The 18,932-nt window shown below is 42.7% G+C and overlaps 2 protein-coding genes across 2 annotated transcripts; both read left to right on the forward strand.

Annotated features, from left to right (window-relative positions):
* Window positions 1–151: 151 nt before the first annotated feature.
* On the forward strand, window positions 152–1,549 carry LOC120051788 (mast cell protease 2-like). The gene is made up of 5 exons (XM_038998676.1): window positions 152–230; window positions 339–489; window positions 612–747; window positions 874–1,137; window positions 1,248–1,549. The coding sequence occupies exons 1-5, from the start codon at window positions 173–175 to the stop codon at window positions 1,407–1,409; spliced, it is 771 nt and encodes a 256-aa protein (XP_038854604.1). The 5' UTR covers window positions 152–172; the 3' UTR covers window positions 1,410–1,549.
* Window positions 1,550–1,983: 434 nt separating this feature from the next.
* LOC120051789 (complement factor D-like) lies at window positions 1,984–3,849 on the forward strand. The gene is made up of 5 exons (XM_038998677.1): window positions 1,984–2,062; window positions 2,329–2,491; window positions 2,624–2,756; window positions 2,973–3,227; window positions 3,419–3,849. The coding sequence occupies exons 1-5, from the start codon at window positions 2,008–2,010 to the stop codon at window positions 3,572–3,574; spliced, it is 762 nt and encodes a 253-aa protein (XP_038854605.1). The 5' UTR covers window positions 1,984–2,007; the 3' UTR covers window positions 3,575–3,849.
* Window positions 3,850–18,932: the final 15,083 nt, after the last annotated feature.

Here is an 18,932-nt window from a genome sequence, read left to right on the forward strand (position 1 = left end):
ACCTACCTTGCCTTTACCGGAAGAAACCATACATGGATCGATAGAATTATCATAGATAGTCATCATAGAAGTGAAGCCACACAGTTGTCCTCAGAAAAACAACGCTGTCTAGTGTATATAAAGGGGCCATATGAATCAGGTAATCCTGGATCGTTTGACAAGCCCTCCAAACATGCACACCATGAACAAACTTCTACTCACTGTTCTCCTGACCTATCTGGGACATTCGGGTAAGTCTCTCTGCTGAACTCAATGGACACACAATGAGATTCTAACATTTGCCTATTACCTTACGGTTTAGTTCATTGTGGCTGTTTGTACTACTTTTACCCTCTCAGTTGCATTTGGGGGTCAAATCATCAATGGAAAAAAAGCCAAGAGGAATTCCCTGCAGTACATGGCCTCTGTGCAGAATGATGAGAAGCACAACTGTGGAGGATTCCTGATCACTCCAGACTTTGTGCTAACAGCTGCACACTGCAACACAAGGTACAGTAGTAGCCTAACTAAATTACAACTGTAAATTCCAAATAGTAACATATCATTACATATAGCATATCAGTGGCCTTACTACTCAGACTGATAAACACATTGTTCTGCGCCTTGTCTAGCAACTTGAGTGTTGTTCTTGGTACCCACAACATCAAGAAGGGCCTCGGGAAAGCTGTCAGATACAATGTGGAACGCACATGCAAACCCAACTCATATGAAAATGTAAAGGATGGTAGTGACATCATGCTTCTAAAGGTAGGGCTTTAGTTAAATATATTTGTCTTCATATTTGTCTTCATATGATATGACAGAGTATCCTAAAAGTGCTAGAAGGTCATATACTTTCATAACTGCAAAACATAATAATAAATGTGTTTCAAGCTGTCTAGGGAAGCAAAATTAAGCAAATCCGTGAACAAAGTGAGGCTTCCAACCAAGGATAAAGTCCTCAAACCCAAAACAAAGTGCCTTGCTGCTGGATGGGGCCTCACAAAAACAGGCGCAATCGTTGACGACCTTCAAGTGGTGGATTTGGAAGCCATTGATCTGAAGGTCTGCCAGAAGCAGTGGGATCACGTTGACTTAAAACTTCCTCCCAATGTCATCTGTGCAGGTGGATATATGACCGACAAAGGCACATGTCAGGTTTGTCTAATTGAATTTACATTCAATACACACACATCAAACATGAAGATCCAAAGCAAGAACCAGTAAGTAATGTTTGGCATATAAGGTGATTATTCTCTTTCCCAAAGGGGGATTCTGGTGGTCCTTTGGTGTGCAATGGAGAGGCAGTGGGAATAGTTTCCTTCAACATGAAGAGAAACTGTGCCTATCCCAATGTGCCCAATGTTTACACTCAGATTTCCAAGTACTTACCCTGGATAAAGAAGGTCATCAACAAGCAGTCATGTTAGAATGGATACTTTGTTTGCTGTAAAATTATGCCTTTGGCTATTACTTATACCTGATGATATTACTGATTCTTTAGCTTGCTGTTAAACTGTCTAATGCATTACCATGTACTGTAAGGGAAATAAATGTATTCTTAATCATGGTGAAATTGCTCTAGTGATATGATTTGCATACACATCAGAAGGCATGCACTGTGTGTTATACCTAAACAATTTTTTGTATTTATTTTTTAAACCAACAAACTGAGCCCATCATGGCAAACTGTAATGCACAGAACCACAAACACCACACATTTCTAACACTTTCCACAACGGTTAGTGGTAGCGTCTCATTGCACAAGTGCTCTCTATGCAATCAGACCAACCAGCAGAGTCATAATTTCATAATATCACAACCAACTTTCATCATAGACTACACCAAGCAACATTTGAAACCATGAAGCCACAGCAACATATTGGCAAACACTGGGGGGGGGGGGGGGGGGGGGGTGAACAAAGACCCAGTACTGTCTATAACCACATTTGGAAAAAGTAGCACCCTCCCGCCCACCCTACATATTTATACCCACCAGATGCATCATGCCATTTGCCCATTTGCACTATGGCAATCTACTCGGTGGTTCTTCACATAGTTATTCTGCTCATCGCCTTGAATGGTAAGCTGTGTTTCATTTCTATAACACACTAACTACCAATAGCACTAAACTGACTGCACCATGCAGACTAACATTGCACACTAGTTATGAAAAGTATATTTGACCAATTTCAATGTTTTTGCATACAGCGGTTCATATTCTATTTGGCAGTAATGAACAAACTGACATACAGTACCATAATTTGTTGTAAGCTGTGCGGATATAGTAGCATTGCAGAGCTATAGACAAAAGCTATTGAAATAGTCTTCTCTACCTTCTGTTCAAAGGCACTGATGGGCGCAAGGTGCCAAAAGTGGGTATTGTTGGTGGCAGAGAGGCTGCTCGCAACTCTCGTCCCTACATGGCTTCCCTTCAGTCTCGTGGTCAACACATCTGTGGAGGAGTTCTGGTGAGAGAGGATTTTGTCCTCACCGCTGCTCACTGTGACGGGTGAGAATCTCTATCAAACATTAACCTCTCAGATTCTCTCAAACTAATTTCCCTCAGTTTTTGCACTAGTCCTTCAAGGCAATTGTGCAAATAAATATTGCCTCCTAAATTCTTTCATGTACTGATTTTCAGGCGATACAAGGTGGTTCTTGGGGCTCACGACTTGTCAGAGGATGAAAATTCACAGCAAGTATTGGATGTGGTTCGATCCATTCCACATCCGAGGTATGGGGACAACCTGGAGAATGACATCATGCTTCTCAAGGTGAGTGACATCAAGAACATAGTATCACCATGGAGATTATTGTAAGCTAACTTCTCATTGTAGGTTTAAATGTCCATGAAAATACATCAAACAGATTATTGAATCATGCAAAACTATAAGAAAAATTAGAATTATATCCTAAATATATTTACATCAAACATATATGAAGACATACAGATCATCTATCTAGTGTGTTATCTCTGTGATCATTCTTAGTTGAGAGGGAGGGCCACCCTCAACACAGCAGTACAGTTGATCCCTCTGATGAATGGCTCTATGGCTGAGGGAAGCATGTGCACCACGGCCGGCTGGGGGGATATAGGCGATAATGGCACCCTACCAGACAAGTTGCAGGAGGTCAACGCCACCATCGTCCCTCCCCGAGAATGTGCCCGCAGGTGGACAGCCGTCAAAATCTCCAGCCGCGTGGTGTGTGCAACAGGCCCCAGAGCTTTCCAAGGCTTCTGCTCGGTATGACTGCACTGTTTTAGGCTATAACTCTCTGCAATTCATTTTTCCTGGTCGGGACAGGCTATTATTTGCTACAACAAGAGCCGATGTCCATGCCCCTGCAGAAATCGCTTAGACTCTTAAGGTAACTAGAATAAAAGTTTATCCTAGTCAAGGCTGTAACTATGCTACTCCTCCATTGTTCTTTGCAGGGTGATTCAGGAGGTCCATTGGTGTGTAACGGGATGTCAGCGGGCATTGTCTCTTTCTCAGGGCAGAGGTGTGCCAACCCCAGTACCCCTGATGTGTACACACGAGTGGCTTCCTACCGCCGATGGATTCAGACAGTGTTAGCTGGAAACCCTTAAAGGGAAAATCCACTCAAAAAATATATTTTAGAATTGTGTTCATTAGTCCACTGTTGATAGAGTCACAAAATGTTTTGCAGATCAGCAGTCAAGTTATTGGACTCTCAAGAAGCAAAGTGTCACCAGCCCCAATTTGCCTTTAAGGTTTTGGGCATGTAAGCTGTCAGTGTGTGTTTACACAATCTCACAATATAACTGATCTCATTTAGACCAGGTTTGCACAAGGTGTTTAATGATCACTTGTTCCCTTATTGCCATTCTTATTAAAATTGGTTAACTCGTTTTGGCTCCTGTGTCTCACTCTGGAGGACATGAGTTCTCTAAATTATTTAGCAAAAATCCTCAGGCCATCATTTCTTGACTTGATGTTCAAAGACTAAAAGCAACCACTGATTTAAAGTAAAAACAAAGTAACATTAGCATATGCAGACTCTCTACATCATTTAGGCTCTTGGTCACTCACCTGGTATGGATGGTCAGGCAGTAGACTCTATATATATAAGTTGACCAATGTTACTGAAGGTTGGATGCATTGTTGGCTCCAGCAGGTTCCATCAAATCCCTACGATAGTGTACCTGAGGAGCAGTGGTTGAAAAAAGTACCCAATTGTACCCTTGAGTAAAAGTAAAGGTACTATCAGGTATGAAGGTATGACCCAGACCACATCAAATTAACAATAGTTTAATGACTCAACAGGGGCAGGCAATAGACAGGTCAAGGCAGGCAGGGTCAGTAAACCAGAGGTGGGGCAACGGTACCGGACGGCAGGCAGGCTCAAGGTCAGGGTAGGCAGAGGTCAATAATCCAGAGGAGGCAAAGGTACAGGTTGGCAGGCGGGCTCAGAGGCAGGACAGGCAAGGGTCAAAACCTGGAGGGCAAGAAAAAGAGAGCTTGGAAAAGCAGGAGCTGAGACAAAAACCACTGGTTGACTTGACAAACAAGATGAACTGGCAACAGACAAACAGAGAACACAGGTATAAATACACAGGGGATAATGGGGAAGATGGGCGACACCTGGAGGGGGGTGGAGACAATCACAAAGACAGGTGAAACAGATTAGGGTGTGACAGATACCTTAATAGAAAATGACTCATGTAAAAGTTAAAGTCACCCAGTAAAATACTACTTGAGTAAAAGTCTTAAAGTATTTTGTTTTAAATAAACGTAAGTATCAAAAGTGAATTTAATTGCTAAAATATACTTAAGAATTGAAAGTAAAAGTACAAGTATAAATAATTTCAAATGCCCTATCTTAAACAAACCACATGGCACCATTTTCTTGTTTATTTATTTATTTACGGGTAGTCAGGGGCACACTCAAACACTCAGACATAATTTACAAACAAAGCATTTTTGTTTAGTGAGTCCGCCAGATAAGAGGCAATAGGGATGACCAGGGATGTTCTCTTGATAAGTGAGTGAATTTGACCATTTTCCTGTCCTGCTAGCCATGCAAAATATAACAAGTACTTTGGGTGTCAGGGAAAAAATGTATAGAGTAAAAAGTACATTATTTTCTTTAGAAATCTAGTGAAGTAAAAGTAAAAGTTGTCAAAAATATAAATAGTAAAGTAAAGTACAGATACCCCAAAAAACTACTTAAGTAATACTTTAAAGTATTTTTATTTAAGTACTACACTACTCCTGAGGAGAGGACTCAGTGTCAGATACTGCACGTTGTCAGACTATGTCATTGATTGGTGTGCTTGATTGATTAATCATTGCAGTGTTTTTGCCCGTCTCAAAGCATAACGTAGCCTAATGATAAAAAGTATACCCAAACGTGCTTCAGCCCAGCTTAAACAAACAAGGGGGAATTGAAAATCCCCCAGAAATTCATTACCCCAGGATACTTCAACTGGTGACTATCATTCATTACCCCAGGATACTTCAACTGGTGACTATCATTCATTACCCCAGGATACTTCAACTGGTGACTATCATTCATTAGCCCAGGATACTTCAACTGGTGACTATCATTCATTACCCTAAGATACTTCAACTGGTGACTATCATTCATTACCCCAGGATACTTCAACTGGTGACTATCCGGGAGAATAAAGAAAAAGGAGCACTCTGTTTCTGTGTAAATCTGATAGATTTATTAAATGGGACAAACAAACAATAGGCTTACGTTTCGGCATAAATCACCAGAGCCTTAAGTATCCTCGCAGAGGAGTGTCCCACTTGTCTTGTCAATCAAACATATCAATAATGTCAATACTGTCAGTAGCAACTAGACAGGTAATTCAAACAAGAGTATAATCATGATTCAAGATTCCTACACATACATTCCACTTGAATAACAAAAGAAAGAGAAATAAACAAAGAAAAACATATTTACAAAAAATATGAGAAAGAGAGCTGTTCATTCAGACCCTTTGGCTCGACGCAATCTAAGCAGTCGATCCAACGTACCTCTCTGTAGTAATTCCCTCACAATATTGCCCCCTCTGAAGGAAAGAGAAACTTTCTCAATTGCCCAGAATTGTAAGGTTTAGGCAGAGCTATGATTGACATTCACATAGTGCCACACGATCGCATAGTAGTTCATATTTTTGGTGCAGATAGTTGTTTTGTGTTCAGCTCTTCTTAATTTGAGCATGTGTTTTGTCTGACCAATGTTAACAAGCCCACATGGGCATTTGAGTATGTAAAGAACATGTGTTGTATTACAATTTTACACAAGCATGGGTGGTAGAATAATTTTGTGTCACTTAAGTTGGAACAATGCGTACAATGACTGCAGCGGTAGAAACCATTGAGGGGACCTGGGAGCCAGATAGCGGGTGCAGGATTCGGGAGCACACTGTGCACCACTAGGCGGTCTCTGATATTGCAACCACTCCTAAATATAATGTAGCCTACTCACATATATGGAGGGGCAAAGTACGGCTGTCTGAGACATGTGGCATCTTCTTTTTCTTCTATGATATAATGGCGGACTGCAAACAAATGTTAAAGGTGCATGCCACCACCTACTGTGCTGAAGTGGGTGGTCAATCACGGTTTACAACATCAGTTCCACATTTCTAAATCCTCCTACCTAACTTTTAACGATGGTCATACCAAGGATCATTTAGCTATTTGATTTAGAATTGTAGGACCCTGATAAAAAAAATAAATAATAATATTTGATTAAACATACATGGAAAAACTGCTATTAGCCCATAGAAACACATTGAATAACATGTAAAAACTAATAGTCAAAAATGTAATCAAAAGGAAGTATGTTTTGAAGTGTCTGTCCTTTATCTGAGAGATAAGACAGCTCAGAATATACACTGCTCAAAAAAATAAAGGGAACACTAAAATAACACATCCTAGATCTGAATGAATGAACAATTCTTATTAAATATTTTTTTCTTTACATAGTTGAATGTGCTGACAACAAAATCACACAACAAATATCAATGGAAATCAAATTTATCAACCCATGGAGGTCTGGATTTGGAGTCACACTCAAAATTAAAGTGGAAAACCACACTACAGGCTGATCCAACTTTGATGTAATGTCCTTAAAACAAGTCAAAATGAGGCTCAGTAGTGTGTGTGGCCTCCACGTGCCTGTATGACCTCCCTACAACGCCTGGGCATGCTCCTGATGAGGTGGCGGATGGTCTCCTGAGGGATATCCTCCCAGACCTGGACTAAAGCATCCGCCAACTCCTGGACAGTCTGTGGTGCAACGTGGCGTTGGTGGATGGAGCGAGACATGATGTCTCAGATGTGCTCAATTGGATTCAGGTCTGGGAAACGGGCGGGCCAGTCCATAGCATCAATGCCTTCCTCTTGCAGGAACTGCTGACACACTCCAGCCACATGAGGTCTAGCATTGTCTTGCATTAGGAGGAACCCAGGGCCAACCGCACCAGCATATGGTCTCACAAGGGGTCTGAGGATCTCATCTCGGTAACTAATGGCAGTCAGGCTACCTCTGGCGAGCCCATGGAGGGCTGTGCGGCCCCCCAAAGAAATGCCACCCCACACCATGACTGACCCACCGCCAAACCGGTCATGCTGGAGGATGTTGCAGGCAGCAGAACGTTCTCCACGGCGTCTCCAGACTGTCACGTCTGTCACATGTGCTCAGTGTGAACCTGCTTTCATCTGTGAAGAGCACAGGGCGCCAGTGGCGAATTTGCCAATCTTGGTGTTCTCTGGCAAATGCCAAACGTCCTGCACGGTGTTGGGCTGTAAGCACAACCCCCACCTGTGGACGTCGGGCCCTCATACCACCCTCATGGAGTCTGTTTCTGACCGTTTGAGCAGACACATGCACATTTGTGGCCTGCTGGAGGTCATTTTGCAGGGCTCTGGCAGTGCTCCTTCTGCTCCTTCTTGCACAAAGGCGGAGGTAGTGGTCCTGCTGCTGGGTTGTTGCCCTCCTACGGCCTCCTCCCCGTCTCCTGATGTACTGGCCTGTCTCCTGGTAGCGCCTCCATGCTCTGGACACTACGCTGACAGACACAGCAAACCTTCTTGCCACAGCTCGCATTGATGTGCCATCCTGGATGAGCTGCACTACCTGAGCCACTTGTGTGGGTTGTAGACTCCGTCTCATGCTACCACTAGAGTGAAAGCACCGCCAGCATTCAAAAGTGACCAAAACATCAGCCAGGAAGCATAGGAACTGAGAAGTGGTCTGTGGTCACCACCTGCAGAACCACTCCTTTATTGGGGGTGTCTTGCTAATTGCCTATAATAATTTCCACCTGTTGTCTATTCCATTTACACAACAGCATGTGAAATTTATTGTCAATCAGTGTTGCTTCCTAAGTGGACAGTTTGATTTCACAGAAGTGTGATTGACTTGGAGTTACATTGTGTTGTTTAAGTGTTCCCTTTATTTTTTTGAGCAGTGTATATATATATGATTTTTTTTTACAGTGGAATTACCCTTATACCTTTTGTGGAAATGCCCTATTTGCTTTCATAAATTTTTTGGCCAGTTTCCCGGGTTACCTTCAGAGGTGTCCCGTGACACTTGTGGGGGTCTTTCCAAAGATGGGTCATATTAGTGTGTAGCCAAACCGTTTGATGCTACAGATGTTTTCGTGAGAAGACCGATTTTCAGGGTTGTCTTCTGTTCTGACAAACACTGCTGTAGCTCTGCCACCTTCCACCGCAGATGCAGTAGGCAGAAATCGATGGGCAGATGTGATGGATTGAGACGCAGCCCATGCAAAAAACATACCTCTGGCTTAAACAGACAGATTTTGATGGGTCTTTTCATATATTTTTTTTTTTTACGCCTCGAGTGGAGCATGTGGGCGATAAATTATTTAAACATGATAAAAAATTTACAATAATAATTTATGCCCAGCTAGAGAGGCCCTTTGATGATGTGAGGCCTGAAGCAATTGCCTCTTCTGCCTAATGCTAAGTCCGCCAGCGGGTATGAGCTTTTACCAAGACATAACATCAAAACATTTATTTCTAAATGTTTCTGAGCTCACTCACACACTTTGCTTGGTTTAACATTGAATTCACATTAGTTGACAACTCAACCAAATGAAAATCAAAATTAGAAGTAGAACTGATGTCTGTGCCCAGTGGAAAGTTGATAATGTATTATTCAGTGGATGCTACCACTCCTAAAACAACATCAGACCCCTACTTTTGCTAAAGTGTGGCTTTAAGTTGTAATGGGACACTTCAGTAGATGCAGTGGGTCACTATATTCTCATATGGTGTACCACTTCACCTGGCACTTGTTTTGAAACCCTCAAAAAGACTGTAGAGGCATATAGATAACATTGTGTGTCATTATCCTTACACTAGACCCTCTCTATGCTATTGGGACATTGATTTGGGGACATTCCAAGCTCTTGGTGAAAGCTTACTATTTATTTATTTTATTTAACTAAAGGACATCTGCACCGCTTTTACTTGATAGTGAAACACCTTTATTATTCCCTAATGCTGTCCCCGGTCATAAATTGAGCATCTTCTATCCTACGTTTCTTACATGTCATTACGCTTCCTTTATTTCCTTACCTACACTTGTAATTTCCCTTTAATTCCTTCTGCTGCCATCCTATGCTGTTTATGTGCTATACAGCTAGGCTAGATTTTGAGATGGGGTAGAAATACTTGCGTTCAAAATAATAGGCATTTTGGGGATGAAAAAAAAAAAGATTTATAGTATGTGAAATGTCGAAAATGTTGTTTGCTTTAAATGCCAGGATGTCATATGCTGCATTCACGTGCTAGCTGACAAGTATTTTTCTCTGCTCATACTTGAGTAATAAAGGCCGATTGCACTATTTTTTAAACAAATATATATATATTTTTATTGTGATTTATCAGGGGATGCTGCAGCACCTCAGCACCCCTACTTCCCTCAACCTAAACAACCTAAATTTGTCAGGGCATAGACTACAAAGTGTCAAAAATGTTCCACAGGGATGCTGCCCCATGTTGACTACAATGCTTTCCACAGTTGTGTCATATAACAATATTTCACATATAACTCACTGTTTCACAATTCCAGTGGGTCAGAAGTTTACATACACTAAGTTGACTGTGCCTTTAAACAGCTTGGAAAATTCCAGAAAATGACATTGGGCTTTAGAAGATTCTGATAGGCTAATTAACATCATTTGAGTCAATTGGAGGTGTACCTGTGGATGTATTTCAAGACCTACCTTCAAACTCAGTGCCTCTTTGCTTGACATCATGGGAAAATCAAAAGAAATCAGCCAAGACCTCAGAAATAAAATTGTAGACCTCCACAAGTCTGGTTCATCCTTGGGATGAATTTCCAAACGCCTGAAGGTACCACTTTCATCTGTACAAACAATAGTACGCAAGTATAAACACTATGGGACCACGCAGCCGTCATACCACTCAGGAAGGAGACACGTTCTGTCTCCTAGAGATTAACGTACTTTGGTGCGAAAAGTGCAAATCAATCCCAGAACAACAGCAAAGGACCTTGTGAAGATGCTGGTGGAAACCGGTACAAAAGTATCTACATCCACAGTAAAACGAGTCCTATATGGACATAACCTGAAAGGCCGCTCAGCAAGGAAGAAGCTCCTGCTCCAAAACCGTCATAAAAATGCCAGACTACGGTTGCAACTGCACATGGGGACAAAGATCATACGTTTTGTACTAAATCGTACAAAAATAGAACTGTTTGGCCATAATGACCATCGTTATGTTTGGAGGAAAAAGGGGGAGGCTTGCAAGCCGAAGAACACCATCCCAACTGTGAAGCACGGGGGTGGCAGCATCATGTTGTGGGGGTGCTTTGATGCAGGAGGGACTGGTGCACTTCACAAAATAGATGGCATCATGAAAAATGACAAGTATGTGGATATATTGAAGTAACATCTCAAGACATCAGTCAGGAAGTTAAAGCTTGGTCGCAAATGGGTCTTCCAAATCGACAATGACCCCGAAGTTGTGGCTAAATGGCTTAAAGACAGCAAACTCAAGGTATTGGAGTGGCCATCACAAAGCCCTGACCTCAATCCTATTGAACATTTGTGGGCAGAACTGAAAACACGTGTGCGAGCAAGGAGGCCTACAAAGCTGACTCAGTTATAACAGCTCTGTCAGGAGGAATGGGACAAAATTCACCCAACTTATTGTGGGAAGCTTGTGGAAGGCTACCCAAAGCGTTTGACCCAAGTTAAAACCTCTTATGGCTGCAAGCCCGAGGTCGGTACACCTATGACAACATCCCCCCACCCCCCCACCCCCACACTGATTAGCATCGCTAGCATAGCGTCACAATTAAATAGTAGCATCTAAATATCATTAAATCACAAGTCCAAGACACCAAATGAAAGATACAGATCTTGTGAATAAAGCCACCATTTCAGATTTTTAAAATGTTTTACAGGGAAGACAAAATATGTAAATCTATTAGCTAACCACGTTAGCAAAAGACACCACTTTTCTAACTCCATCAGTTTCTTACTCCATCAGGTGCTATCACCAATTCGGCCAAATAAAGATATTGATAGCCACTAACCAAGAAAAAACCTCATCAGATGACAGTCTGATAACATATTTATTGTATAGGATAGGTTTTGTTAGAAAAATGTGCATATTTCAGGTATAAATCATAGTTTACAATTGCACCCACCATCACAACTCGACTAGAATAAATACAGAGAGCAACGTGTATTACCTAATTACTAATCATAAAACATTTCTTAAAAATACACAGCTCACAGCAATGGAAAGACACAGATCTTGTGAATTCAGACAATATTTCAGATGTTCTAAGTGTTTTACAGCGAAAACACAATAAATCGTTATATTAGCATACCACATGTGCAAACGTTACCAGAGCATTGATTCAAGCCAAAGAGAGCGATAACGTAATCATCGCCAAAATATATTAATTTTTTCACTAACCTTCTCAGAATTCTTCCGATGACACTCCTGTAACATCATATTACAACATACATATAGAGTTTGTTCGAAAATGTGCATATTTAGCCACAAAAAACCGTGGTTATACAATGACAATACTAGCAAAACTAGCCTGAAAATGTCGGGCGCCATATTTGACAGTGATCTTGTCTCATGATTAACTATTCATAAACTTGACTAAAAAAATATAAGTTGGACAGCTATCGAAAGACAAATTAGTTCTTAATGCAATCGCTGAATTACATTTCTAAAATTATCCTTACTGTGCAATACAGGGTTCGCCAAGCGAAGCTATACCAAAGAAAATGGCGGAATATGCGTTTAACATTTTTCGACAGAACAACGATTTATCATCTTAAATATTTCTTACTATGAGGTGATCTTCCATCAGAATCTTGGGCAATGTATCCTTTCTTGGGTCTAATCTTCTTTTGGTCGAAAGATGTCCTCTTGTCCGTCGAAATGCCCACTAACGTTCGACCGGTACTGGAAACGTGCCAGGCGCTTCAAAGTGCATCACTAAGAATTGCCTCAAAATCGCACTAAACGGATATAAATTGCTATAAAACGGTTTAAATTAACTACCTTATGATGTTTTTAACACCTATAACGAGTAAAAACATGACCGGCGATATATTACTGGCTAAACCCAAGCTTGGCAAGAGAGCAGGTCCGTCGTCCATCGTGCGTCAGGCGCAGCAGGAAAAGAACGGTACATCCGGTCTTTGGCCTTTTATACAGGCCCTGATTGCGCAATCGACTCCATTCAAATTGTCACCTCTTACTGACATCTAGAGGAAGGCGTGGGCAGTGTTTGTATCCTCATAGGATTTACAGGGACTTTAAAACTGACCTGGGACCAGAGGCCAACATTTCTGAAATCTCACTCCATATCAGGAAAAGTGCTGTAGAATGAGTTCTGTTCCACTCAGAGACATAATTCAAACGGCTATAGAAACTAGAGAGTGTTTTCTATCCAATAATAACAATAATATGCATATTGTACGAGCAAGAATTGAGTACGAGGCCGTTTGAAATGGGCACCTTAAACAGAGCTACTCAATACTGCCCCTGCAGCCATAAAAAGTTAAACAATTTAAAGGCAATGCTACCAAATACAAATTGAGTGTATGTACACTTCTGACCCACTGGGAATGTGATGAAAGAAATAAAAGCTGAAATAAATCATTCTCTCTACAATTATTCTGACATTTCACATTCTTAAAATAAGGTGTTGATCCTACCTGAGCTAAGACAGGGAATTGTTACTGGGATTAAATGTCAGGAATTGTGAAAAACTGAGTGTAAATGCATTTTGCTTAGGTGTATGTAAACTTCTGACTTCAACTGTAGGTCAGGTTAAAGTGACTAAGCAACAGGCTAGAAAATAGACAGTAGCAGCAGCGGGTAGCCATTTGATTAGCTAATTAGCAGTATTGTCTTAGCAATCTTATGGCTTGGGGGTAGAAGCTGTTCATTTGATGATTTCCTGTGAGGCCTTAAGACGTGTAACTGTTGTTACACAGTTTATAGTAGGGGAAAATAAATGTGTTTAAAATAATTGATCAAATCACATGATTAATTAATTATTTACAATTTTAAGAAGTGTGGTTTGAGCTACTTTGGCTTCCATATTGGCTATGTCATATTGTCTGCAGATTTGTCACTGGTGTTACCGTCACTTGTGTTACTGTTCCTGCTGGTGTTAATAGAATAGTCTTATTATTTATGCTGCTTTTTTACTTTAACACCAGTATTACACGAGTGAATACACCCTCATGTTGTACTAGAGAAATTGTGTTTCCATAGCTAGGCCTGGCAGTGAGGAATTGTGAAGAGCAGAATCAACAACATCTTCATAATCAAAACAGTTGCTTGGCTTCATCAATAAGTGCATCGATGACGTCGTCCCCACAGTGACCGTACGTACATACCCCAACCAGAAACCATGGATTACAGGCAGCATCCACACTGAGCTAAAGGCTAGAGCTTCTTCTTTCAATGAGCGGGACACTAACCTGGAAGCTTATAAGAAATCCCGCTATGCCATCCGATGAACCATCAAACAGGCAAAGTGTCAATACAGGACTAAGATCGAATCGTACTACACCGTCTCTGACGCTCGTCGGATGTGGCATTGCCTGCAAACCATTACAAACTACAAAGGGAAGCACAGCCAAGAGCTGTCCAGTGACACAAGCCTACTGGACGAGCTAAACTACTTCTATACTCGCTTCGAGGCAAATAACACTGAAACATGCATGAGAGCACCAGCTGTACCGGAAGACAGTGTGATCTCGCTCTCCGCAGCCGATGTGAGTAAGACCTTTAGACAGGTCAACATTCACAAGGCCACAGGGTCAGACGGATTACCAGGACGTGTACTGCGAGCATGCGCTGACCAACTAGCAAGGGTCTTCACTGACATTTTCAACCTCTCCCTGTCCGAGTCTGTAATACCAACATTTTTCAAGCAGACCACCATAGTGCCTGTTCCCAAGAACACTAAGGTAACCTGCCTAAATGACTACCCACCCGTAGCACTCACGCCTGTAGCCATGAAGTGCTTTGAAAGGCTGGTCATGGCTCACATCAACACCATCATCCCAGAAACCCTAGACTCACTCCAATTTGCATACCTCCCCAAAAGATCCACAGATGATGCAGTCTCTATGGCACTGCACACTGCCATTTCCCACCTGGACAAAAGGAACACCTATGTGAGAATGCTATTCATAGACTACAGCTCAGCGTTCAACACTATAGTGCCCTCAAAGCTCATCAATAAGCTAAGGACCGTGGAACTAAACACCTCCCTCTGCAACTGGATCCTGGACTTCCTGACGGGCCGCCCCAAGGTGGTAAGGATAGGTAGCAACACATCCGCCATGCTGATCCTCAATACATAGAGACCCTCAGGGGTGCGTGCTCAGCCCCCTCCTGTACTACCTGTTCACTCATGACTGCACGGCCAGGCACGAATCCAACACCATCGTTAAAATTGCCGATGACACAACAGTGGTAGGCCTGAACACAGACAACAACGAGCCAGCCTACAGGGAGGTCAGAGACCTGGCTGTGTGGTGCCAGGTCAACAACCTCTCCCTCAGCGTGATCAAGACAAATTAGATTATTTCATCGATGAACTTTTAGACCCCATCATAGCACTGAGACTGCACTTGTGAAGGTGGTAAATGACCATTTAATGGCGTCAGACCGAGGCTCTGCATCTGTCCTCGTGCTACTAGACCTTAGTGCTGTCTTTGATACCATCGATCACCACATTCTTTTGGAGAGATTAGAAACCCAAATTGGTCTACACGGACAAGTTCTGGCCTGGTTTAGATCTTATCTGTTGGAAAGATATCAGTTTGTCTCTGTGAATGATTTGTCCTCTGACAAATCAACTGTACATTTCGGTGTTCCTCAAGGTTCCGTTTTAGGGCCACTATTGTTTTCACTATATATTTTACCTCTTGGGGATGTCATTCGAAAACATAATGTTAACTTTCACTGCTATGCGGATGACACACAGCTGTACATTTCAATGAAACATGGTGAAGCCCCAAAATTGCCCTCGCTAGAAGCCTGTGTTTCAGACATAAGGAAGTGGATGGCTGAAAACGTTCTACTTTTAAACTCGGACAAAACAGAGATGCTTGTTCTAGGTCCCAAGAAACAAAGAGATCTTCTGTTAAATCTGACAATTAATCTTGATGGTTGTAAAGTCGTCTCAAATAAAACTGTGAAGGACCTCGGCGTTACTCTGGACCCTGATCTCTCTTTTGACGAACATATCAAGACTGTTTCAAGGACAGCTTTTTTCCATCTACGTAACATTGCAAAAATCAGAAATTTTCTGTCCAAAAATTATGCAGAAAAATTTATCCATGCTTTTGTTACTTCTAGGTTAGACTACTGCAATGCTCTACTTTCCTGCTACCCGGATAAAGCACTAAATAAACTTCAGTTAGTGCTAAATACGGCTGCTAGAATCCTGACTAGAACCAAAAAATGTAATCATATTACTCCAGTGCTAGCCTCCCTACACTGGCTTCCTGTTAAGGCTAGGGCTGATTTCAAGGTTTTACTGTTAACCTACAAAGCGTTACATGGGCTTGCTCCTACCTATCTTTCTGAGTTGGTCCTGCGTACATACCTACACGTACGCTACGGTCACAAGACGCAGGCCTCCTAATTGTCCCTAGAATTTCTAAGCAAACAGCTGGAGGCAGGGCTTTCTCCTATAGATCTCCATTTTTATGGAATGGTCTGCCTACCCATGTGAGAGACGCAGATTCGGTCTCAACCTTTAATTCTTTATTGAAGACTCATCTCTTCAGTAGGTCCTATGATTGAGTGTAGTCTGGCCCAGGAGTGTGAAGGTGAACGGAAAGGCTCTGGAGCAACGATCCGCCCTTGCTGTCTCTGCCTGGCCGGTTCCCCTCTCTTCACTGGGATTCTCTGCCTCTAACCCTATTGCAGGGGCTGAGTCACTGGCTTACTGGTGCTCTTTCATGCCGTCCCTAGGAGGGGGTGAGTCACTTTAATGGGTTGAGTCACTGACGTGATCTTCCTGTCTGGGTTGGCGTCCCCCCCCCCCCTGGGTTGTGCCATGGCGGAGATCTTTGTGGGCTATACTCGGCCTTGTCTCAGGATGGTAAGTTGGTGGTTGAAGATATCCCTCTAGTGGTGTGGGGGCTGTGCCTTGGCAAAGTGGGTGGGGTTATATCCTTCCTGTTTGGCCCTGTCCGGGGGTATCATCGGGTCAGGAGACAGCAGTGTCTCCTGACCCCTGCTGTCTCAGCCTCCAGTATTTATGCTGCATTAATTTATGTGTCGGGGGGCTAGCGTCAGTTTGTTATATCTGGAGTACTTCTGTCTTATCCGGTGTCCTGTGTGAATTTAAGTATGCTCTCTCTAATTCTCTCTTTCTCTCTTTCTTTCTCTCTCTCGGAGGACCTGAGCCCTAGGACCATGCCTCAGGACGACCTGACATGATGACTCCTTGCTGTCCTCAGTCCACCTGGCCATGCTGCTGCTCCAGTTTCAACTGTTCTGCCTGCGGCTATGGAACCCTGACCTGTTCACCGGACGTGCTACCTGTCCCAGACCTGCTGTTTTCAACTCTCTAGAGACCGCAGGAGCGGTAGAGATACTCTTAATGATCGGCTATGAAAAGCCAACTGACATTTACTCCTGAGGTGCTGCACCCTCGACAACTACTGTGATTATTATTATTTGACCATGCTGGTCATTTATGAACATTTGAACATCTTGGCCATGTTCTGTTATAATCTCCACCCGGCACAGCCAGAAGAGGACTGGCCACCCCTCATAGCCTCGTTCCTCTCTAGGTTTCTTCCTAGGTTTTGGCCTTTCTAGGGAGTTTTTCCTAGCCACCGTGCTTCTACACCTGCATTGCTTGCTGTTTGGGGTTTTAGGCTGGGTTTCTGTACAGCACTTTGAGATATCAGCTGATGTACGAAGAGCTATATAAATACATTTGATTTGATTTGATGATTGTGGACTACAGGAAAAAGAGGACCGAGCACGCCCCCATTCTCATCGACGGGGCTGCAGTGGAGCAGGTTGAGAGCTTCAAGTTCGTTGGTGTCCACATCACAAACCAACTGACATGGTCCAAGCACACCATGACAGTCGTGAAGCGGGCACGACAACACCTATTCCCACTCAAGATTTGGCATGGGTCCTCAGATCCTGAAAAGTTTCTAGAGCTGCACCATTGAGAGCATCCTGACTAGTTGCATCACTGCCTGGTATGGCAACTGCTCGGCCTCCAACCGCAAGGCACGACAGAGGGTAGTGTGAACGGCCCAGTACATCGCTGGTGCCAAGCTTCCTGCCATCCAAGACCTCAAAGACTCCAGCCACCCTTGTCATAGACTGTTCTCTCTGCTACCTCACGGCAAGCGGTACCGGAGCCAAGTCTAGATCAGGAGGCTTCTAAGCTTCTACACCCAAGCCATAAGACTCCTGAACATCTAGTCAAATGGCTATCCAGACTATTCGCATTGCCCCCCCTCCCCTCCCCTCCCTCCCCTCACCACTGCCACTCTCTGTTGTCATCTATGCATAGTCACTTTAATTAATTAACTCTACCTACATGTACAGTACATACTACCTCAACTAACCGGTGCCCCCGCAAATTAGTATCTGTACCGGCACCCCCCTGTATATATTGTTATTTTTTTTACTGCTCCTTTTTAATTACTTGTTACTTTTATCTCTTATTGCTATCCATATTTTTTTAACTGCTCTGTCGGTTAGGGGCTCGTAAGTAAGCATTTCACTGTAAGGTCTACACCTTTTGTATACGGTGCTTGTGACTAATTAAAAAATATATATATTTCACCTTTATTTGACCAGGTAGGCCAGTTGAAAACAAGTTCTCATTTACAACTGCAACCTGGCCAAGATAAAGCAAAGCAGTGCGACAAAAACAACATCACAGAGTTACACATGGGATAAACAAACATACAGTCAATAACACAATAGAAAAATCTGTATACAGTGTGTGCAAATGAAGTAATGAGGTAAGGCAATAAATAGGCCAATAGTGGCGAAGTAATTACAATTTAGTAATTTACACTGGAGTTATATATGTGCAGATGAGGATGTGCAAGTAGAAATATTGGTGTGCAAAAGAGCAGAAAAACAAAAACACATATGGGTATGAGGTAGGTAGTTGGTTGGATGGGCTATTAACAGATGGGTTTACAGGTGTACAGCTGCAGCGATCGGTTAGCTGCTCTGACAGCTGACGCTTAAAGTTAGTGAGGAGATATGTCTCCAGTGATTTTTGCAGTTCGTTCCAGTCATTGGCAGCAGAGAACTGGAAGGAAAGGCGGCCAAAGGGGGAATTGGCTTTGGGGATGACCAGTGAAATATACCTGCTGGAGCGCGTGCTACAGGTGGGTGTTGCTATGGTGACCAGTGAGC

The sequence above is a fragment of the Salvelinus namaycush genome, chromosome 8 (assembly GCF_016432855.1).
Source record: "Salvelinus namaycush isolate Seneca chromosome 8, SaNama_1.0, whole genome shotgun sequence".
Classification (NCBI taxonomy): Eukaryota; Metazoa; Chordata; class Actinopteri; order Salmoniformes; family Salmonidae; genus Salvelinus; species Salvelinus namaycush.

Bases quoted from the DNA above. Each gene is read 5' to 3' on its own strand.
- LOC120051789 (XM_038998677.1), top strand. From the start codon at position 2,008: ATGGCAATCTACTCGGTGGTTCTTCACATAGTTATTCTGCTCATCGCC. The intron at 2,492-2,623 runs GTGAGAATCTCT...ACTGATTTTCAG, and splicing joins ACCGCTGCTCACTGTGACGG to GCGATACAAGGTGGTTCTTG. The intron at 2,757-2,972 runs GTGAGTGACATC...GATCATTCTTAG, and splicing joins ATGACATCATGCTTCTCAAG to TTGAGAGGGAGGGCCACCCT.
- LOC120051788 (XM_038998676.1), top strand. From the start codon at position 173: ATGCACACCATGAACAAACTTCTACTCACTGTTCTCCTGACCTATCTG. The intron at 231-338 runs GTAAGTCTCTCT...TTACCCTCTCAG, and splicing joins GACCTATCTGGGACATTCGG to TTGCATTTGGGGGTCAAATC. The intron at 490-611 runs GTACAGTAGTAG...CGCCTTGTCTAG, and splicing joins GCTGCACACTGCAACACAAG to CAACTTGAGTGTTGTTCTTG.